General features: G+C 51.4%; 1 protein-coding gene across 2 annotated transcripts in view; it reads right to left on the bottom strand.

The window, feature by feature from the left end:
* ADAMTS14 (ADAM metallopeptidase with thrombospondin type 1 motif 14) overlaps positions 1–23,600 on the bottom strand; it is a 95,279-nt gene that overhangs the window by 64,828 nt on the left and 6,851 nt on the right. For both annotated transcript variants that reach the window (XM_027530632.1, XM_027530633.1), the window contains exon 3: positions 3,774–3,930. In XM_027530632.1, the coding sequence (XP_027386433.1) occupies positions 3,774–3,930 (157 nt within the window). The remainder of the gene's footprint in view (positions 1–3,773; positions 3,931–23,600) is intronic.

Here is a 23,600-nt window from a genome sequence, read left to right as displayed (position 1 = left end):
TGAGGGTAAGGAGCTACCGACCACAGTGTGGTAACCCTCCGGGAAGACTCGATGGGCACCCAAGTTCTGCCTCTAAGCCTCCTTGCACATGGGTACTCCAGGGATTGAAGGCTGAGTGCGGAGCAAGGAAATCACGGTGCTCCATGCTGTTTCTATTTTCCCTTTGGTAGTGGCACTGCCGTGCAAAGGAATCTACCATGCCCTAGATTTAAGAGTTGGGGAATGCATGGCCACCGTGCCTAAAGGAGAGACCAGAAATGGGCAGCTGGCCTCTAAGCAATGCACAGACTGGCGAGCAGGGCTTGGGCCAGCGTCCGCCCTCACTGCCCCCGAGGCCAGTGCCTCTCTCTTTGCAGGTGAGACTGCACCAGAGCTCCTGGAGGCCCTGCTATCTGAGCCCAACAGTGAGCGCAGCAGCCCAGAGACAAATTCCTGGGTGAGAGGGGAAGAGACCCCCAGCAGGGGAGGAAGAAGGTCAAAGCCTCTCTCCATGCAGTGAATTGAATCATAATAGCCACTCCCAACACATGAGCAGCGCCTGGAGGTTTCAGCCCTGCAAGGGAAAAGGGGAACTCGACTCCTCACAGCTCTCCTTGCCAGGTCTGTCAGAGGTAGACTCAGAGAGGTCACCTGACTCATCTCAGGTCACACAGCAAGTTCATGGTAAACATCCAGAATGTAAACCCAGGCCTCCCACTCCCCATTATCACACCCTAACAGGGCCCACCCAGATTTCTCTCTCAAAAAACAGGGAGAGGCATTGCGGAGGGCCTGCTGACATCAGCCACAGACCCTGGAGACAATCCATTCACACCCTCTTCTATGCGTCTCTCATCCTTCAGGCCACAAATAGGGAATTCTCAAAGCGGAAAGGGTGGGGGCAGCAGGTCACCAGAAACTTTCAGTGAGCCCACCCAAGGAGCCCTGAGAAAATGTAAAATGGTGCAGCTGCTCTGGAGAACAGTTTGGCAACTCCCCCAAAAGTTACACACAGCATTACCATAGAACCTCCATCTTTACAGCATCTTACGTACATACTGAAAACAATGGAAAACATATGTTTACATGAAAACTTGTGCATGAATGTTCACGGTGGCATTATCATAATAGCCACCAAATGGAAACAACCCAATGGGCACCAACAGATGAACAGATAGGTAAAATGTAGTTTCTCCATGGGGTGGAATATTACTCTGCCATGAAAAGGAGTGAAGTACTAATTAAGATACACACTAGCAGAGATTGACCTTACACACAAAGTGACAGAAAGCCAGTCCCAAAAGGCCAGAGACTGTATGATTCCATCTCTAGGGGATGCCCAAAAGAGACAAAGCTCTAGAGAGGGAAGGTCGATTAGTGGTTGCCAGGGAGCTGAGAAGGGGAAAAGCGGAGTGACAGCTGATTCATGGGTATGCGATATTTTTATGGGAGTGATGGAAGTGTTCTAGGATTAGATAATGGTGATGGTGATCCCATTAATGTGGGATGTAATTGTGATGGTGATCACAATAATGGTGATCCCACAAAATTGTGAATATAGTTCAAAAAAAAAAAAAACTGAATTGTATACATTTAAATGGACTTTCTCTCTATTAAAAAAAGGCAGTAACAGCAGCCTTAAGCCCCAGGCTGGCTGGCTGCCCTTGAGGGGATGAATGGCTCTGGTGTTTGGTAGCCCCAAATCCCAGCCAAGGAGCCAGAATTCTGGCTACGGGCACACAAGCATCCAGGTTCCAGTGACCTAGATGGTGGGAAGAGGGCTACAGAGCAGGACTGTGGGTTGAGGGGGGACACGACAACATTAGGAGCATGGGAACGTGCAGGGCACAGCCTTCGAGGTCAAACCTTTCATCTTAAACAAGAATGTTAAGTGGAGACAGGCACACCCAAAAGAACTTCACATACCAGGCTTAGACCCACTGCTTGCCTTAAAATAACAGAGTGAGTCACAGGTTTTTAAGAAAGTCCCCTATCATCCTTGTCTTTCTAAGGAAGAACCCAGATGGGCCCAGGGCACAACACCACCCACAGGAGGTACAGCCAGGCAACCCGACGAGGGGGAGACAGGGCAGCATTCAAGGTGTGAACCCCACCTGGAGCTCAGTGGTCTCAGCCTCCCAGTCGTTGATCATGGTGGCCGACTGTGGAGCTGGTTCCAGGCTCACAGCCCTGGAGTAGGACTTCCCCAAGGTCTCTCTCAAAAGGGAGGATTTGTGGTCTTTTGATTTGGAGCTGGCCTCAGATAAAACAGAGCCCAAGAGAGACTCGTCATTCCCTCCAGGAGTGGTGGAGGTAACAGTTCGGGTCACCACTGAGCTCCTGAAACCCTGCCCAGCCACCCGAGGCTCTGTCCAACCCCTCCCCCATCATAACATAACTGCAGAGCCCTCCACTGTCATAACATAAGTGTGGCGTCACTTAAGAGCAACACAGGGAGAGCAGCTGAGGCTTCAAAGGACGCATTGTACGTGGGGACTACTGGTTTCCAGGCATTCCTTCACGCTGGGCCCAATTCCGCCAGGGCCCAGGCAGGAGGGTGTGTCACTCATGGCCAGATTCCACCCAGGAATGAGGGTGGAATCCACGCGTGTCCTCATGGCCAAAGGGGCTTTGAGACAAACCTCAGTTGGACTATGAAGTTGGCACAGGTCTAGGACCATTCACCACTTCACTGGCTCAACCATGGGTCCTGCGTACTGCTGGTGGGCAGGCTCCGGTGCTGCTCACTGGCTACACAGAGGCCCCTCTCAGAGACTCTCACCCCAACATGGCAGCAGTTACCTTAGTAACAAAGCCTTAACAAGAGCAACCATTCATCAAACATCTACCAGGGGCCAAGCTCCATGCTGGGAGTTCTATACACATTACAACATTTATAACATTATAACACATAAAACCTCAGAGTTAGCAATGATCATCCCACTTTACAGATTAGAAAAACAGGTTCAGAGATGTTAAGTAACTTGCTTAAGGTCACACAGTAAACAATACTGGAGGTAGGATATCTATTTCTTTTCACATTTAAGCTGTTTTTTTTTTAACTATTTATTCATTTTTTTTGGCTGCACTGGGTCTTCGTTGCTGCTCACGGTCTTTCCTCTAGTTGCAGCAAGTGGGGGCTACTCTCTAGGTGGTGCCCGGGCTTCTCATCGCAGTGGTTCCTCTTGGTGGAGAGCACAGCCTCTAGGGCATGCAGGCTTTAGTAGTTGGGGCACATGGGCTGAGTTGCCCCCTGGCATGTGGAATCTTCCCAGACCAACAACTGAATCTGTGACCCCCGCATTGGAGGCAGATTCTCAACCGCTGGACCACAGGGAAGTCCCTGGAGGTAGGATTTTTAAACGGTCCTTTGGACACAGAGCTGACTCTGGTGGCCTGACCCCAGGCAGTCTCCCTACGAGTGCCCTAAGAACCCCCTTCCTGTGGTTCCCAGGGGTGGAGATGATTTCCAGCGGGGAGAAGCTAACTGCAGTCATTCCACCTTCTGTCCTGGCAGAGGAATAGCCTTGCAAAGCAACGCTGAGCCACTCCGAGACTCAAGGACCTGTGTTCAGGGGACTCAGGTAGCTCCTCCGGCCTGCACTCCAGCCTGCTATCATAGCCCCTAAAACAGAGGGCAGTTTCCTGCTGGTGCAGTAGATCTATGTGGCCCAGAGCCATTACACCAGTGAGAAGACTGAGGCCAGGAGTTGAAAAGCCTAGGTCAGAAGTTACCTGAAAACATCCCTGCGATGTGGAGGGAGGTAGACCTGGCGCCTCCGACCACAGCCTACCTTCATTGTGAAGGTCCCCGAGCGGCTCTGTCCATCGCTGCCTGACGACTTCCCGCCGGTACACCACGTGCTTCCTCCCGCCGGCCTCCGCCTCCTGCTGCCCGCGCTCGAAGGGCTCGATGAAGTAGTCGGTGCTGTCCGTACGGATGAGGCCGGCCTGAACCAGGGATGCGGCAAGCGGTGGGGAACGGGGAGAAAGCAGAGATGTGAACACACGGCAGAACAGGCGTGCGTGTGTGTGCAAATGAGTGTGACCACACGAGAGCAGGCACTTCCTCTAGGGGCTTGGGGGCCCTCAGATGCCAGCAGGGAAGTGGGAAGAGGGTGTTAGGCGGCCAAGCAAGGGCCCTCATGCCCGTCACAAGCAGAGCAGAGCCACTTTTCTTTTTCTTTATTTCTAATTGAAGGATAATTGTCTTATAATATTGTGCTGGTTTCTGCCATACCTCAACATGAATCAACCATACGTATACATACGTCCCCTCCCTCTTGAACCTCCCGCCCACCTCCCTCCCCATCTCACCCCTCTAGGTTGTCACAGAGCCCTGGCTTGAGTCCCCTGAGTCATACAGCAGATTTTCACTGGCTATCTATTTTACATATGGTAGTGTAGATGTTTCCAGGCTACTCTCTCCTTCCCGCCCGCCCTCCCATCGTGTCTATAACAGATCCACTTTCACTGTGCTGTGCGCTCACGGGGTGCACGTAACAGTTCCTCTAAACAAAGGTGCATGCGTGCTAAGTTGCTTCAGTCACGTCCAACTCTGCAACCCCATGGACTGCAGCCCGCCAGGCTCCTCTGCCCATGGGATTCTCCAGGCAAGAATACTGGAGTGGGTTGCCATGCCCTGCTCCAGGGGACCTTCCCAACCCAGGGATTGAACCTGCATCTCTTATGTCTCCTGTATTGGCAGGCGGGTTCTTTACCATTAGTGCCACCTGGGAAGCCCCCCTAAGGTGGGCACTGGACCCCAATTCCAGCAAAGAGTGCTGTTATTTCAGATTTAAAGCATGTGTGCGTGCAGCTTGTGTTTGCTGACAATAAACGAGCGAGGACAGTGCCCCAGGAGTGTATGCTCAATGTTTTAATCTGATTTTTCACCTGCATCAAAATAGTTCCTTAAAAATATCAAGTGCTGGCTTTGGAAATAAAAAAACATAAAAATATAACCTTGGTCGAGCCCCGCCAACATGTTATTAGGTCCCAAATGAAGGCAATATTCACAGGGGTAAGTGAAACATATAATGAAATGTGTGTGAATACATGTGTGGCTATACAGTCTCCCGCCCCCCGCGCACACGTCAGCTCTATAAAGCAGTGAGGGACACCCACCACGGTGCCTGGAAAATAGGAGGCAATCCTTAATAAATACTTACTTGTTGAATTCCTTCACTCATTCAACAAACACCTATGGAGTGCCTACTACATACCAGCCCTGTGCCAGACACTGGGAATGCAGCTGTGAACACAAAACAGGGAATGAAGGAAACCATTTTTATAAATCTATTGGGCCTTCCTGTTTGAATAGGAGCTGCCTCTTTTTAAAGCAGTCATTACTTTACGCAACTAAATCCCACCAGTTTTCCCACCTCGGCCTGTTTTGAGCTTGCTTCTTAGGGAACTCCCGTCAAGGCTTCCTGCACACACGACATCGAACCTCCCAGAGCAGCCCATCTTCCTCCTGTCCTTCCCAGCTATGTCTCTTCATCAAACTGCCAACACCATCTTGGATCAAAACCAAGATAGCTGCCTTCTGCACCAATCAGGAGGCCAAAAAAGTGTTCCAGGGAAATTAGCAGCATTACCAGAGCAAGTCTGGAGCTCCTCAAGGTAACCATTTTATCAGGGACGCTCAACTGTCCGCAAAAGCTCCAGTCTGCTTATTAAAATGTCAGCATCAAACTCTATATTAAGCAGGCGTCCTTTCTTTTAAAATGCTTTCTCTTTTTAACTTCTGCACCTGCCACGTGCCCAGGGCAGTGAAAAACAGATGATGAGGCCCAGACTTCGGCTGTGAGTTGTTCATCATCTGAACGGAGGAGACCACAGAGAAGAAGATGGCCAAGCTGTTGGGCTTGGTGCTCTGGCAGGTATACCTGATGGACAAGGATCCATCAGGCTCATGGTTGCAAGGGGCAGAAATTCAGCTTGCACCCTCTTGGACCAAAGGGGAGCATATAGGTCCCTGGACAAACCATGGCAGGGGCAGGCGCTGGAAATGAGGGGCCCAGTGCCTTGGCTCTCTCCGCACCCTCCTCACGGCCCCTCTGCATCAGCTTCACTCTCCCAGACAAGGTATGTTCTCACAGGTACATCTCTGCTCTGACACCAGAGACAAGAAGGCTTTTCTTGCATAGTCCCCCATCTGGTACAGCCCAGGAGACCTGTGGTTAGTCCGGCCTGACTCACACAGTCACCCGGGGATTGGTAGTTCTTGCTCGATCCCCATGGCCAGAGGGAGGGTAATTACTATGGTGAAAGAAGGGAGAAACTGACAGGGTGGCAAAAGAAACCCACAGGAGCTGGAAAGGACACAGCAGGTAAGGGACCTGGATGAAGATGTAGGAGCAGGAAGGTCCATGTGGGGTTGGGGAGGCATTCAGGCTCATGGGCAGAGGCTATGCCAAACCTGCACAGAAAGTGTGTTAGTCAATCAGTCGTGTCTGACTCTGTGTGACCCCATAGACAGTAGCCTGCCAGGCTCCTCTGTCCATGGAATTCTCCAGGCAAGAATACTGGGCTGGGTAGCCATTCCTTTTCCAAGGGATCTTCCCGACCCAGGGATCAAACCCGGGTCTCCTGCATTGCAGGTGGACTCTTTACTGTCTGAGCCACCAGGGAAGCCCTGCGTAAATGATGGCCAAGTCAAAGAGCCTCTGCCACTGAGGATATGCACAGCCCCTGAAGGAAGCCATTCTTCCGGGTACACAGGGCAGCAGGGCCCAGGGCTTTCCACCCAAAGCTACTGCAGCTCAGCTGCCAAGAGAGACTCTCCACCAAGGCCCCCACCCATCCATCCCATCCCACCTTCTGTACTCCTGTCTAATCCCCAAGGTCAGTGCTTACACCCCACTGAAGGCCCTCTGGACCAAGCAAAGCAAGAGACCCTTACAGCAGAAGTCAGATGACCTGTGCTTCATCCTGGCCAGACTCACACAAACCCAGGCTCACTGAGGGTTGCAGCTGCTCTCTCTCTGCCCATCACACCTCTCCTCTAGCAGAGACGAGTTCTCTAGACCAAGGGGCAGAAGACTCCATTCAGCGACCGCCCTCCCCCACCACACACACACTTCGCCGTAGCCTCCCCTATTCTGGAACTTGGTTAACCCACTGCCCCAGAAGATTCTTCAGAATCTGGCATTCCCTGTGCCCCATCACCCACTGAGTCACCATGGCCACCAGACCTCAGGGCCTCCCATGAGGGTTGCAGGGTACAGAAAGATGCGCACAGAATGGGCTGGGCTACAAGGCACTCCCTTGCAGCTCACGTTCCCCTTTCAAGATCACCATGTCTGCCCCAGTCTCAGGCTTCAATACCTAGTCAGGGGACCTCAATTATTTGCTTGGATGCCTCTAGTGACAGAGAGCTCCCCCTCTCAAGATGTATCCTGGTCTCTGCAGGGACACTGTTATTGTCTTACTGAGCTGAACACACTTCCCTGCATTCTGCCCTTTGTGAAGTCTTATTACCATTGCTAGTAATAAGTTAGATAACATCACTGACTCAATGGACACGAATTTGAGCAAAATCCGGGAGACAGTGAAGGACGGAAGAGCCTGGTGTGCTACAGTCCATGGGCTTGCAAAGAGTCGGACACGATTTATTGACTGAATAACAACACTAAGAGTGTCTGCCACTCACATTTACACATCTTAATTCATCTTTACAACAACCCTATGAGGTAGGCACTGATATTAGACCCATCTCATGGATGAGGAAACAGAAGTATGGAATGGTTAAATAACTTGCCCAGAGTCGCTCATCAAGTCAGGGACAGCACTAGAGCAGAGCTCCGCTCCATGTGGCTCTTCATCACCAGGCTCCATCACCTCACCCATCCCGGGCCCGCTCCTGACCTGGGGGCCCATCTGGAGCACAGAGACATTGCTCTCATAGTCCCATCTGCAAGTTCCTGCGCCTCTGGTTCCGACCTTGCAGAGCAAACAGGTTGTTCACTTCCCACCTCTGGGCAAAAACACTCGATGAAAACCAGTCCACCTTCTACCACTGCCGTGAGGATGAGCAAACGCTTCAGCACTCAGCCCTAAAGGGAGCCAACCGCACCCACTGCCCAGGTGGCTGCTCCCCTGAAAGGACTCCCACCTCACACAGCAGCTCTGCTCCACCAGACAAGGAAGCCCCGGGATTCCTGGGACTAGCCTAGCCCCCACAACACGTCCTCGGGCCTCCCCTCAGGGAACAGCTAGAAGAACCCCTATTTTCCCACCCCAGTGAACTGTTTAGGGAGAAGACCCAAGGCCCTGACATGCAACCTGGAAAATAAGCTTCAAACCTCTTTGTAACTGAGGATCTCACCAGCCCTCCCTGGCACTGAAGGCAGGGCCTCCCAGTGATCATCTTCATGTATTTTGGGCATCACGCCCAGGTCTTGACAGGCAGTTCCAATCCAGGTCTGGGCTCTCTCATAGTGTCTAAGACCCTCCTCCTGGAGAAGGGATAGGAAGGCAGGCCCAGCCACCAGATCAGGAGGCAGCCTGGGCTGGTCCCTTCCAAAGGCCCTCGGTTTCCCTGTCTGCACCAGGAGAGGTTTGGCCCACGCTCCCCTTCAGCACTGCCCTGGCCAGGAAACCAGGCACCACTCAGGGCAGACAGACTGGCAACGGGAACTTTCTGGCTCTCCTCCTCCTCTCCAAATTACTCCTGTCTCTCAATTTATGAGATGTTTATATTTCTGAAAAGTGGTAGCTAATTTTAAGACACTAAAATCAAATCAAATTTCTGTATAAGAAATCAAGAAACAGGGAGAAAATAAATCCTGGTAGAATGGAAAATAAATGTCAGCCATATCTGTTTTCACCCATAACTTATTCTTCTGGAAACAGTAAGCAGGAAATATATACTGGAAAGGCTCTTCATGCAATAAAAACAACAACAACAAATAGCTGACTCTATCCAATTGGGCCACACATTGTACAGGCCCTCAGGCAATTTCTCCAAATAGAAACCCACCAGCGGGCAGGCCTGGCCCCCTCTGCCCTGGTCTGGACCCTTTAACACAGCTGCTTCTGAGGGCCCTTTCCTGGAAGGTGCATGGCTGATGGAGGGGCCGGTTTGAATTTTCTAATATGGCTGGGACATGTTTTTGGTTGCAAAGGTGACACCTGCTGCTGCAATCTTCATCCAGAGGCCTTCAGGTCATGCTAACTGTGGTTTTCCAGTCCGATTTCCCCTCAGGAAAAAACCCAAGTCCAAAGCGCAATTCCAGGTCACCTGAAGGAGACAGGTGATGACTGGCTAGGTGACTACTGTGGATCATAAATGAGTCCATGTGGTTACCAGCAGCTATCTGTCATCAGGGTGAGGTCCCAAATACTTCAGCAGATAACTGAAGTCACATTATTTTGAAATTAATATGTACATGTTAGAATAACATGTTTATTCTAAAACTGCACATTCTTGCATGTAAACTGGGAGGGGAGGGTACAATGAGCCAACAGACAGATCTCCAGGGAGGCCACAGAAAGAGATCCCAAGGGATTCCTTGGACAAGGGTAAGGGTCTATCTGCGCTGAGTCAGGTGCAGAGACAGTGAGCAAGGGTCAGCTTGGGTCCAGGTAGAGCCAGTGACTTGGCTCTGAGAGGACAGCTGCAGGTCCTCTGGGAAAAGGGAATCCTGAGGTCCTTTGCTTTACCCTCAAATTGGCTAATGTGTGTCAAATGCCCAGAAGGAGGGTCCATTTCAAGATCGAGTAGTGGGCCAGTCTCCCCTTCCTTCTCCTTCCAAAGCCAGTCTCTGTGGAGCCTCCCCAGAAGGGAATCAAGCAGTGCAGCCCACCCCCAACCCAAGCATCCTGCCACCTCCCAAGGAGAGTGTGTTCTCAGGCTTGAACTTGGTCTGGAAATTCCATCACGAGGCTTTTACTGCCAGCTGTGCTGTCTTAGGTTCTAGGCTTACAGCAAATTTAACCTGAAACTATGCCACTGGAGGAGACAAAAGATAACCCAGCAAGTGGAGGCTGGTGCGATGCACACAACTAGGAGTGGCATGAGAATCAGAAGTGGCTTCCACCAGCTTCTCCCCCAATATAGCCACCTGCTTCTATCCCCGGCCACCGCCAGCCAGGCTCCCGCCAAGACCACATCACCTGCTACAACCTCAGGAACTCTGACTGTGGGTATCTCCTTCTCTCCCTCGTAACTCCAACATGCTGGCTCCAGCTACCATTAAACTTCACTAAGACTTCCAACACATGACCCCACCATTCCACCACTGTCAATCTCCCCTCCAAGTCCTTACTTCCCTTCTCATCACCTTGGACTTCTCCATCATGATACATAATAGTTCTGCAAACACTCATAACTCTCTTCCACTCTTCCCTCCATCCTGCTCTCCCAGAGAAGCCTCTGTCCTGGTTCAACCCAAGTCTCCACCCACTCCACGTCTGCACACTGACAGAGGAAATGCTCGTGGTGCCCACGGGTCTCCTTGAAATCAGGGGCCAGAGCTCTCAGGTGAACCTGACGCTGATCCTGCAATTAGCATCCCTTTTTTCAGCATCACCAGGCCCTCCCTCTCTCCTGGATCATTTCGCTGACACATGAATGCACTTGATCTCTGTGAAATTCCCTCCCAGCCCTGCCAGCTATGGCCAGGGTCTCTTTTTCCCTCCACAGCACAGCTGTCCACGCTTCTCACTGCCTCCACTTCTGTGCCTTGTACCTCTCCTCCATCCACCCCAGTGGGGCTTCTAGAACCAGTACTTCCTGGAAACTGCCCTCGTCATAGTCACCTGAGACCTCATGTGTTCAGAGCCAGACATCGTTTCTTTGTCCTGGTCTCTCTCAGCTCCTCCAGCCACACACATGCTCCCTGGGGACTTCCCCTGATCCCACAGCTTTACATATCATGTATTTGCAGATACCTCCCAAATTACATCCTCAGCCCTGACCCCTCCCAGAATTCCACGGAGGAATGTCCAACAGCCTCCTTGATAGAGACCCTGGGCTTCCGCTGGGCACCTCAGCCTTTAAAGCAGACCTATTCCTCCCCTTGCCTTCCCCATCTCAGCAAATGACACTCTTTTGCCTAGTTGCTCCAGTCAAAAATCAAGGGGACAGGTGGACCCCAGGGATTAGGTTTTTGCAAGTCTTCCAACCTCCCTCATGGTTTTGTTAAGTCTGTTGGATGAAAGATGCATCCAACAGAGCCTGCAGGGACCAGCCCCTCTGAGAGATCACCCTGGGGCACTGTCTCTGATTCATGACAAGTGTTGGGGGGCAGCCCTACCCACAAACCCCTATACCCTGAGGCCATCCTTTCCTCCCTCAATAGGCCCTCATGTTTTCATGAAGCATCTACTGCATGCTGGGCTTGATGGTGGGGTATAAAAACACAAGAAACCAGCCTCAGCTCTCCTTATGAGTGACATATCTAACATATATGAAGAACACTTACTGCTCAATAATAAAAAGACAGCCCAATTTAAAACTGGGGATAGAGGGACTTTCTGGTGGTCCAGTGACTAAGACGCCATGCTCCCAATGCAGGGGGCCCAGGTTCAGTCCCACAAACCGCAACTGAGATCCTGCTTGCTGCAACTAAGACCCGGCACAGTCAAATAAATAAATTAATAAATACGTAAATTTTCAAAACAAAAATAAAGCAAAGAAAAAAAAAAGAAATAAAAATGGGGAAAGAATCTGAGCACTTCTTTAAAGAAGACATACAAATGGCCATTAAGCACACGAAAAGATGCTCAGCATCATCAGTCATTATGGGAATGCACATCATAACCACCATGAGATACTACAACCCACAAGGATGGCTAGAATCAAAAAGCCAGAGGCTAACAAGTGTTGACAGGGATGTGCAGAAACTGTAACCCCCATACATTGTTGGTGAGAACGTAAAATGATGCAGCCGCTTTGGAAAACAGTCTGGCAGTTCACCAAATATTAAACAGAGCTTCCACATGAGCCAGCAATTCTACTCAGTATAAACTCAAGAGAAATGAAAACGTAAGTCTGCAAAAACCTTTACACAGCGTCCACTGTAGCCAAGATGTGAAACAACCCAGGTGCCCATCAGCAGATGAATGGATAAGCAAAAGGTGGTGTGTCTGTACAATGGAATGTTATTCAGCCGTAAAAAAGAAAGACATGCTGAAAAATTCTACAACATGGATGAATCTTGAAAACATTACGCTAAGTGAAAGAAGTCAGTCACAAACAGTCACATATTATACAATTCCATTCATGTAAAAGTCTAAAACAGGGAAATCTATAGAGACAGAAAATAGATTAGTGGCTGCCAGGGGCTGAGGTAATGAATTTGGGGTGACGGGTGCTGATAAAAGACACAGAGCTTCTTTTTTAGAAAGTGAAAATGTTCTAAAATTGAACATGGTAATAATTACATGGGCTTCCCAGGTGGTGCAGTGGTAAAGAATCTGTTTGCCAACGCAGGAGATTCAGGAAACGCAGGTTCGATCCCTGGGTCAGAAAGATCCCCTGGAGGAGGAAATGGCAACCCACCCCAGTATTTTTGCCTGGAAAATCGCATAGAGGAGCCTGGTGGGCTACAGTCCATGGGGTCGCAAAGAGTCAGACAAGACTGAGCACAGATACACGATAATTACATGGCTCTGTGCATTTAATAAAGAATCCACTGAACTGTACACATTAAATGGGTGATTTGCATGGTACGTAGACTGTATCTCAATAAAGCCGTTAATAAGGCTGGTATGCACAGAGAGATACGAGACAGACAGAGAAACGATATATACACACGGAAACAAGGGACACGCAGCACCCAGAGCACAGAAAGGACAATACACACAGAGACACAACACACGAGCAGGCGAACAGCACACATGCCCTCAGCCGACTCACACGCAGGAGGCTACAGGCTGCCTGTTCCACGGAAGCGTGACTCAGCACAGCCAGGATGAAAGCCTGCGGACGCTGAGATTCCACATAATTCAAACCTGATGTGAAGCCCCAAGCCACAGGAGCTCTGCTGGACGCTGGGTTGCCAAGGCCTGGGCCCAAGCCAAGGAGAGTCTGAACGCTGATTCACGCCGAGCTGCAGCCCCGGGGACAGGCCGGAGGAAGGCACCCTCGGAGGATGGAGCTGGGAGCTGCCAGGCTTGGCCCCAGAGAGCAACACACACCCCACACGGGCGGCATCAGAGCCCCAGAACCGCCCGAGGCTCACAAGAGACACAGGAAACTGAGAGCCTCCACCAGCTGGAGGCAGTTTTCTGGGATGAACCCTTGCCGGCTCGGCCCACTCCCAGGGTCACGACCTCTGCAGGCCCCATACCATGGGAGCTGCCAGGTGAAAGGCTAGGGAAGCTGTGGTGGGCCCATGCCATTGGCAGCAAAGATCCTGCTCAAGAAGAAGCAATGTAGTGGCTCAATACAGAGACCCTAGAGCCAGGATCCCTGGGGCCTGCCATGGTTCAAACCATGGAGTCCTGGACAAGTTACTAAACATCCCTGCGCTTCACGACTATAAGGGTACTGATCTTATGAGTTGCTTGGAGAAACACACATGGAGAATCTAGAACAGTCTGAGCCAGCAACACAGCTGTCTAAGTGTTAGAGTTTGCTGCCATGATTAGCACGACTATGATTCCAAGTGGGCCTGGGACTACCAGTGGCTCATGAAGGGAGCAACATTCTGGAACTACGGATGGTTCACCCCTAAGTCCTGGCTCCACTGCAACCTGGCTTTGACCTGCTCAGATCCCCTGTCTGTACACAGGAAGAAATCCCTGAGAAAAAATACCAATGGTTAAGCATCCTTAAGGAAAAAGTCCTTACTAAGAAGAGGCTGGTTCACAGGAATCGTAAATGTGAGAAAGAACTTGGGCAGACAAATAGAGTCACAGATGTAGAGAACAAACTTACGGTTACCAAGGTGGGGAGTAGAGGGTGGGATGGACTGGGAGATTGGGAACGTATAAAATAGATAAATAATGAGGACCTACTATACAGCACAGGGGACTCAGTGCTCTGTGGTGATCTAAATGGGAAGGAAATCTAAAAAAGAGTGGATATATGTATAGTATAACAGATTCACTCTGCTGCACAGCAGAAACTAACACAACACTGGAAAGCAGCTATACTCCAACAAAAATTTTTAAAAGGAACACAGGCTGACAAACGGAGAAGGCAATGGCACCCCACTCCAGTACTCTTGCCTGGAAAATCCCATGGACAGAGGAGCCTGGTAGGCTGCATTCCATGGGGTCGCTAAGAGTCGGACACGACTGAGCGACGTCACTTTCACTTTTCACTTTCATGCATTGGAGAAGGAAATGGCAACCCACTCCGGTGTTCTTGCCTGGAGAATCCCAGGGACGGGGGAGCCTGGTGGGCTGCCGTCTATGGGGTCGCACAGAGTCGGACACGACTGAAGCGACTTAGCAGCAGCAGCAGCAGCAGCAGGCTGACAACAGGTTAGTGGAAATGCACCACCCAAGTGTGAAGTTGTAGGCAATTTCCTTCTCTATAAACGTTTAGGTGTCTTCTAACTTTTCTGATTCCCCTATCTAAACAGGAAAGATGATTCTGCACAGAATGCTTGCCTGCTACAATGAGCAACTAAAAATTACACAACAATGATTTTAAAACAAAGTTTAAAAGGAAATAAACCCAGTGTCGCCCCCGTCTGCTATCACCCAACCCCCTTGTAAAGGATGTAGCAGCTACACCGTGAGTGAAACACCTGTGGCTGGGACCCAGCCAGCACCCTTCCCAGCTGGGCTGTTGTTGTTCAGTCGATAAGTCGGGTCTCACTCTCTGAGACCCCATGGACTGCAGCACACCAGGCTTCCCTGTCCTTCACTATCTTCCAGAGTTTGCTCCAACTCAAGCTGCTGGGTGATGCTTTCCAAGCCTCAGTTTCCACTCCTGAAACTAAAGGGAATGATATAATGAGGGGAAAATGTCCCCTCCTGAGGCCCAGCAGCAGGCAAGGCAGCCTTTCCCTTTCCTTCCTTCTTCAGCCTGGCTCTCCTGATTCCCCATCTTTTCCATCAAACACAAAGCAGACTTTTCCAGAACGCTATTGCAGTGGGTCTGACTCCTTGATGCCCATTGGTATCACCTGTGGAATCTGCAGAATGCCTGATGCCCACAGCCCAGACAAATGAATTACATCTGTGGTGGGGTTGGGGGAGCAAAAATCAGTAGTGTCTCAAACCCGCACAGGTGAATCTAATGTGCAGCCAGGGCTCGGAACCCCTGGCCTCAATTCTGGAAGCTTCCAAATGGTGTAATGGTACCAAATGGATGTTTAAGTGATCATGTTTCACAAAGAGAGCAGTAGCAGCAGGCAGTGTTTGACCAGAATTAGTTTGCCATTATACAGGAAATGGGCAAGAAAGACAGAGAGGGGACAAAGGACGATGAGTACACGCCCTGACCGAATGGGATGCGGGGAAGGGAAGTCCAGACAGGCCGGGTGACTGCACACTTGTTACACCATGAGCATCTCCCTGGGCTGAGCATGGCCAAACATCACCTGGACCAAATGTGATCTATGCCTTAGGTGCTGTCTCAGAACCTCACCACCCTCTCTCCTCAAGGTGCCACTCCACTGTGAGTGAAGAGTGAGTTACTAAAACTGCCCTGAGCTGAGTGTGTCTGGGAAGCAGGGAGGGAATCTGTGGTGGTGTGGCCAGTGGCCAGTCAATGATGTCACAACCCACCAGTTAGGAGCCCACGGTGCAGATTGAGGATAATTAGTAACAATATCTTTACTATGATGCTGCTGCTGCTGAAAGCAGTGAGTGATTCTGTCCTCTGGCCCCATGGAGGACAGAGTTGCTTAGATCTTCTTGCAACTTCTTCCAGCTTGGCAAATGTGCTTAAAGGGAGGGCGCTCGCTTTTGATGATGCCCCTCCTCCCAGCAGCAGGGGTCCTGGCCCAGCAGCAGGGCAGGGCCTCACCTGCAGGTGCTCAGAGAGTCCCTTTGTGCGGCAAACCCCCACCCTGGAGCCCAGCCAGGGTCCAGGGCAGACCTTGCCAGGCTGGCAGCCGCCACCAGTTTCCATTCCCCATGCCCAGGAGCCACGTGGCTCTGAAGCTTACCCTTCTATCACCACCATGGATGGCCCACCAAGCTTGGGTTAGGAGCTCTGCCTGGCCCCCTGGTTGGCCCAAAGTCCTGGCAGCAGTGGGGGCTTCAAGACGAGGAGACAGTAACCAGCCCTCAAATGCCAGGAGGCAGTGTGGCTGCCAGGTCCTGAGCTGGCGAATGGTTCCCCGCATCAAGGCCTGAACTCTACAGCTCAGATGCAAGCCAGAGGATGGCGGGGTGGCGCCAGGAAAAGGTGCAGCTACAGCTGAGGGCTGGGCCTCAGCAGGTCACAGAGGCCAGGGCTCCCCTCTGATCCACCCTGACATCAGCCTACTCCAGAGGGCCCTACAGAAGGCACGTGAGCACAGGAGAATGGAAAGATGAGTGGATCTAGATGCCTGAACTCCTGACAGGCTCCTGACAACATTTAGGCATCATTGCCTTCCTCTACCAGAGAGAGAAGGCAATGGCAACCCACTCCGGTACTCTTGCCTGGAAAATACCACGGACGGAGGGGCCTGGTAGGCTGCAGTGCATGGGGTTGCATAGAGTCGGACACGACTGAGCGACGTCACTGTCACTTTTCACTTTCATGCATTGGAGAAGGAAATGGCAACCCACTCCAGTGTTCTTGCCTGGAGAGTCCCAGGGATGGGGTAGCCTGGTGGGCTGCCGTCTATGGGGTCGCACAGAGTCCGACACGACTGAAACGACTTAGCAGCAGCAGCATCAGCAGCCTTCCTCTACAGGGGGACAAGTGGACAAAACCACATTAGCTAGAAAGCACCATCAAATGAGGCCCATTGTTATCCTTAACCCTGCCCAGGGCCCGGCACCATTAGCATGTTTTCCAAATTTTTCAGAACTCTGACACTTCCCCAGAGCTTGTTTGTGTTAACCCCTATTACTAGCACGTCCCAGTCACTCATGCCACTCACCAGGTTCCCCACTGACTCTACTAGTTCACTTACATCTCTGCAGTTTACTTCCCCTAAACCTTTGTCTGTCATACCACTCATTCATTCCTCAGATGATTGCTGAGCAGACCCCATTCCAGGTGTGCAGGGGACACAGCCAAAACTCCCTCCTCACCCGGGGCCGACCTTCATCAGAGGTGAGACAGGCGATCCATAAGAACATGGTACACCCATGGGGAAACAAGAAGCAGAGGAGAGAACTGGAGGTTGAAATTTTAAATAAGGGGGTCAGGGAAGATGTCACTAAGAGGGGACCCTGGAGGGGTGAGATGAGGGGTGGGTGCATGCAGCATCTGGGGAAGGAGGAGAGTGCAAGGGCCATGGAGGGATGCCAGGGGTGTCACAGGCAGCCTGGAAGGAGGGAGGCTGCCCAGGGCCTGCTTGGCTTCTCCGGGAGGAGTATCATGGGGAGGACTTGGCTCCAACAAGACTGCTCTGGCTGCTGATGGTAAAGAGATGGCCAGGGGCATGGATGGAAGCGGGGAGGCCGTTAGGGAGGGCACTGCCATCGCCCTTGGACCACCCCACCACTTGTTATTCTTGTCAAGCCCTGTTTGTTTCCCTTTGGGGATTATTAGCGACAAAAATCCCCCCTGCTGAAGCCAAACGGGGCCTGTTTTGTACCGGGACCCATGCTTGTCCACGCTGGTCTCGTGCCCGTGCCCTGCAGACAGCTCTGTGGACCCCTTCCGGCCCAGCTCAAATGTACCCATCACTGCCCCCTCCAGTGGCTCCTGGCAGATGCTCTACCCCTCCCAGATAAGTCTGTCTGTCCCTCTTCTAGATGTGAGCTTCTCCATCGGGGGACAAATAATGATCCACAACACAGGACCAACTTCGGAACAAAATCACCTTCAGCAGACATCCTCGAATCCAAGTTTCCAAAATGAACCCTCTTGGGCCCTTAATGAGAGAGACCTCTCTCACAAAATGTGGCTGTGGCTCAGCGGACAGCCTCGGGACTGTGAATTATGAGGTGACGAAACATCAAGGGCTCAATGAGGTTTCTCTGGGCTGGAGGAGCTAATTCAGAGTGTGGGTTCCTGCCAACCTCAAGGGACGGAAATGAACTTCTCCTGCGGGGCGGGGCAGCCTGGGGGTACAAGTGTCTTCTGGACAGATCAAAGGTACAAATATTTGGCTGGCTTAAAAGCGAAAACTGACAAAGGGCTTTAAGTAACCCGTTGGGAATAAGGTTTGCATTCAGAATGACCGTGCCCTAGCAAACACTCCTACCTTCAGACGTTTCTCTAAAAGGGCCTGTTCTACTGACCTCTCTGCCATGTTATGGAAAGCAGAAGAAAAGGAGACCGAAAGGGTTTTCATGTTCCATGACAAGCAATGTGTGCAGAACAGCAGCCCACTGCCCTCCAAAATTACGAAAATGGACACAACAGTGCAATGGCCACTTGGCGCCAACAAGCACCAGGAGGTTTCATCTGAGTGTCAAGTCCTGCTAACAGGGAGGCTGGCTTTTTTTTTCCTCTCTCTTAAGGGGCTTCCCAGTCTTCAGGACAGCGACTTGAAGAAGTTGAGCCACTCACATTTACAGTGGGAGCCTCACAAACACCCCCACTCACAAGGCACAAGGACTCCCAGGACCAACCCCCATGGGGCAATTGATGGACCAGTCCCTTAAGCATCTGTGTTCTGAAGTCATTGTCATGGCCACCGAGTCCTGGCCTTACAGGGTTTATGACCTTGAGGAGCAATTCCCGTTTACTAACTCAGGAGAGGCTACACGGGATCGTGGCGGGGTGGGTGGGGAGCGCTGGACGGGGACTCAAGGCCCTGAACCCCCTTGGCCCTGATGGTAACCACTGTGTGACCCTGGGGGAGTCTCCCTTCCCTGAGCCTCAGTTTCCTTGTCTGTAAAGTGAGGAGGGGAGGCCCCCAAAGTCTCTTCCAATTACAGCTGCCCACACTCAGGCCAAAGTTAGGGTGAACTCTGGCAATGAAGCTGAGCTGGAGGTGTTCATAACATGAGGGTTATTTGTGCTGATAGGGAGCTCCTTGGAGCTGCCTGAGATGAGGCAGTCCACAAATATTACCATTGTTCTTCCTCTTGCTGTTGTTCTTGTTGTTTCTAAGGCTTTAAAGGCAGGGGAAGGCCTGCATGCTGAAGATAGAAGGCCAGGCCTGGCAGATGGCTTGGGAACTTTCCACTGCAGGGTCCAGGGAATGCGGAAATTCCCCGAGTCCTCACCAAAAGCCCACCCCTGGGCCTGGACCACACTGAGGCTGGAAGGCAGATGGGACGCAAGCGCAGCCCCCACCACACTCACCAGCCCACAGAGCAGCCCAGAAGCCACCCTCCCTCCAGCCAACCTGAAGATGCCAGGGAAGAAAAATAAAACCAGCCCCCAGACCAGCCCCCCCTGGAATGGGAGGCCGGCACTGCTCGGAAGGAGTGGCAGTGAGCTGATGTCTGGCTTCTACTCCATATCCTACGCACATTATTAACCCAGGGCAGACAGCAAGGCACAGCCATGGGGTGACTAGAACGGCGAGGCTACAAGATCAGATGCCTTGAGGAGTGGAAAACCACCCAGGACCCAGGCCCTGGGCCACTCAGACGGAGGCCGCACTGGCCTTCTGGGAAGCAAGAGCACTAGAATGAGCACCCAGGGGTCTGGAAGCAAACCCACTGTGGAACCTGCCACAGTTTCCGTATTTATCCCAAGAGATTCACAATAATAGTAGCAAATGCTGCCACTTACTGTTCTGGGCGCTGAGGCACCACTTTTAAATGCCTGATTTCTAATCAGCAAAACTACAAGGCAGGGATGCCACTTTACAGATACAGAAACTGAGGCTCAGAGAGATCAACCCACCTGCCTGGGGTCTGTCTGGGAGAACAACTGCAAAGATGGCTACACGATTCCTCCTATCCCCGAGCCCAGGCACGCTGCTCCTCCGTCTCTGGCGGGGGTGAGAAGATGCCAACATGAGCTTCATGCTGCTTCTGAAAGCAAGACGCCCGTGTTCCCTCTCTCATCCGTCGGCTCACACAGCATCCACTGGAGGTCTACCCTGCGGCAGGTGCTGGGGTCGTACAGACACACGGGTCACTAGGCTCAGACCCTGGCCTTCAGGAGACTAATGGGAATGTTCCAGGGGAAGAATGCAAACTGGGGCAAGGAGCAAGCTGCAGCCTGAGAAAAAATGAACAGTCCTGGGTAAGGCTGGGAGCAACGGGCTCTGACCTCCCAGCTGAAGGCCCAGAGACCCCTCTGGGGGTGTCACACAGAAAACTGGGGTGCTCTTGACTTCCTCTCCTCTTCTGTCCCACACCCAATCCCTGAGACTGGCAGACTCAACCAATAAATCTACATCATCTAATAGCAAGTGCTGAAACCTATCAGGTACTAGGCTAAAAGAGCCCTTTGCACACATGACAACTCTTATAGAGTGACTAATGTCATCCTCACTTTACGGATGAGGAAACGGAGGCATAGAGAGGCTCAGCAATCGCCCAAGGCCACACAGCAGGAAAAAGGTAAGGCTGGGATTGCAACCAAGGCAGTCTGGTTGCAGGGGTCGTGGTCTCATCCCCTGCATGTACAGCTCACTGGCCAAAAAAAAACAAAACATGCCATATTGCTACACTGGGCCCACACCCTGTCTTAAAATATAGAATACTTTGCTTAAAGATCTCTATTTCTGATTTCCCCTTAAAATACTTAAATGTGATACCAGACTGCCACTCCCTTCAAACAGGAGTTTGCCGCAGCCCCACCTCTCCCCTAGCGCTTGGCCCTCTTCTCTTTCTTGTGTTACGCCCTGCTCCTGAAGTCATGACCTCCCTTGTATCATGAGCCCAGCCCCGTGCTCAGCATGCAGAGAAATCAGACAGTTCTTGAGTTCTGGGAAGCGGGTGGCCCAGATGGCAGATGCCTCAGCAGAGGGAAGGGGAGAGCCCTGTGGGAGGTGTGAACAGAATGAGCAGAGGCAGGGTCTGCAAAAGGACGTGACAACCCACCAGCCCAGCTGGGGGTCTGCAGAGCAGGCACCACCACCAAGGCTGGAGGGGCACGTGGCACAAGACGACAATCTCTGCATCAGTGCAGGGCAAGATATCCCCTGCCCCTCCCATGGCTGTTGGCACAGACGTGTAGAGACAGGCAGCCCGCAGGTCAAGACGTATGGGGACAGGCATGCTGGATGGTTGGATGAGGGCATCTCTGAAACTCCAAGCCTCATACTCCACATCCCAGGACAGGCACAGACAGCAAGGCAGGGCCAGGGGCTTCCCAAGGAGCTGTCAGGAAAGCTCACTTACTCCCTAACCAGCAAGGAGCAAACCCAGGGCAAGGATGGATATTGGCACAAAGACACCAGTGAGTCGCAGGCAAACCTGCTACAATGGCATTGTGCTGGGATGCAGCTGGGAAGATTAGCATGGTCCCCAGATACGAATGTGACTTCTGCTTACCATCCTCCCATGGCTCCCTACGGCCACGGGGCAAGGCTAAGCTCCACAGTGAGGCACAGCTTCTCTAAACTACATTTTCATCACTCCCTTCTTCCATGGAGAGCTGTGAAGACTCACCATTTCCTGAATCCTATGAAGACACAGGATTTCCCTCCCTATGAATGCCTACAGTTCCTACCTCTTAGCTTTAAAAGCTCTTATTGATGCTTTTATGCCTTTATACTCGGCCCAAAAGTACCCTCCACTGTGAAGCCTTCCCTGAGTTGAGTTAGTCACTCAGTTGTGCCCAACTTTGCGACCCTATGAACTGCAGCTCACAAGACTCCTCTGTCCATGGGATTTCCCTGACAAGAATACTACAGTGGTTTGCCATTTCCTGCTCCAGGGGATCTTCCCGACCCAGGGGTCAAACCCAGGTCTCAGCTCAGTTGGTAAAGAAGACTTCCCTGAGCACCATTCTTTAGTACTCACCTGCAGGACACCTACCAAGTACCTTATGCAGAACTTGTTTTATGCTGTCTACTGTGCATTATTTGTCTTCTCTTTAAATTGTGGGTTCTGGAGTATAGAGAGAAAGGGGTGTGTTTCAACCCTGCATCACCAGAGCCTGGTCAAGGACCTGGCTGGGGCAAGGGGCCCACAAATTGTTAACAGAATGCTCCACTTGGCACCTCCCAGTATCCACCTGCCCTGGAAAGTATCTCTCCAGGGGCTTTTACAGACCAGTCATTACACACTCCCATGCACTGAACAAGCAGCATTTGACGCATTCTGCAGAGAAAGTTGCTGTAGCAGAGGGGAGGCAGGACTTGGCCAACCTGGGAACCAGAGGTAGCCTAGGGCTTACATCAGAGAGCATTGATAATCCACATACCACTGCAGTACAAGGGACTTGAACAATATTTACAGTTATTTCTCGGAGAAGGCAATGGCACTCCATTCCAGTACTCTTGCCTGGAAAATCCCATGGACAGAGGAGCCTGGTAGGCTGCAGTCCATGGGGTCGCTAAGAGTCGGACATGACTGAGCTACTTCACTTTCACTTTTCACTTTCACGCATTGGAGAAGGAAATGGCAACCCATTCCAGTGTTCTTGCCTGGAGAATCCCAGGGACGGGGGAGCCTGGTGGGCTGCCGTCTATGGGGTCGCACAGAGTCGGACACGACTGAAGCGACTTAGCAGCAGCAGCAGTTATTTCTCACCATTAATGACAACTGTAATTACTGTAGTAATTACTATAAAAACAATAAATGTTACTATTAACAATCCCCATATTTTAAGGCTGCACCATATATCAGACACTTCACTTTTTTACTTATCTTATTTAATCCTCTGAACAACCCTATAGATGACTGTTCTCCTTGCCTCCTTAAAGATGAGGAATATCAAGCACAGAGAGATTTAGAAATCTATTTAAGGTCACACAGCTAATCTGCACTAGAGTAGAGCGACCCCACAATTTCTGCCACCCTAATGACTAAAAATCATTTTTCCTCCTAATGACTAAAAACGCCTGTTACAGGGCTTTCCATAGGCCAAGTACTATTGATAACAGCTTTATTGAACCATAATTCATGTACCATACAATTCACCCATTTAAAGTACAGATGTGATAGTTTTTAGTATCTGCATAAAGTTGTGCAACCACCACCACAAGTTTAGGACATCTCATCACCTCACTGAGAAACCCTGGACCATTTAAACCGTCTATCCCCAATACACACTCCCTCCACCAGGCACTGTGATTCCATTTTAAAGACAAAAGGACCGAGGCTCAGAATGCTGCTGGGTCTTCCACATTAGGCAGGGGCAGGAAGCAGAGCCGACATCAGCCTCCCCTGCCCTCTCCCCACACTGCCTGCCAGGGGTCTGTCTCCTCTGTAACCCGTTAAAAATGCACGTTCTATAGAGGGTGGAAAACAGAACCAGATGGTGACAAATCTTCCACGTGCGGCTGCTTCTGCGCCAGGCCCGTGACTCACAGGGGCACTGAGGGCAAAGGGAGGATGTGAGGCAGTCTGGCCCCCATCACCCCAGTGCAGAGGTGGCGAGGCTCAACCCCAGGAGGCAGAGACAGCAGTGGGGTAAGTGGCCTGCAGGAGGCTGGCAGCCTGGGTTCCAGATGGTTCACAGGGGCCCC

The sequence above is a fragment of the Bos indicus x Bos taurus genome, chromosome 28, assembly GCF_003369695.1.
Source record: "Bos indicus x Bos taurus breed Angus x Brahman F1 hybrid chromosome 28, Bos_hybrid_MaternalHap_v2.0, whole genome shotgun sequence".
Taxonomy (NCBI): Eukaryota; Metazoa; Chordata; class Mammalia; order Artiodactyla; family Bovidae; genus Bos; species Bos indicus x Bos taurus.
Note: the sequence above shows the minus strand (reverse complement) of the source record. Positions and strands in the feature narration are given on the sequence as shown.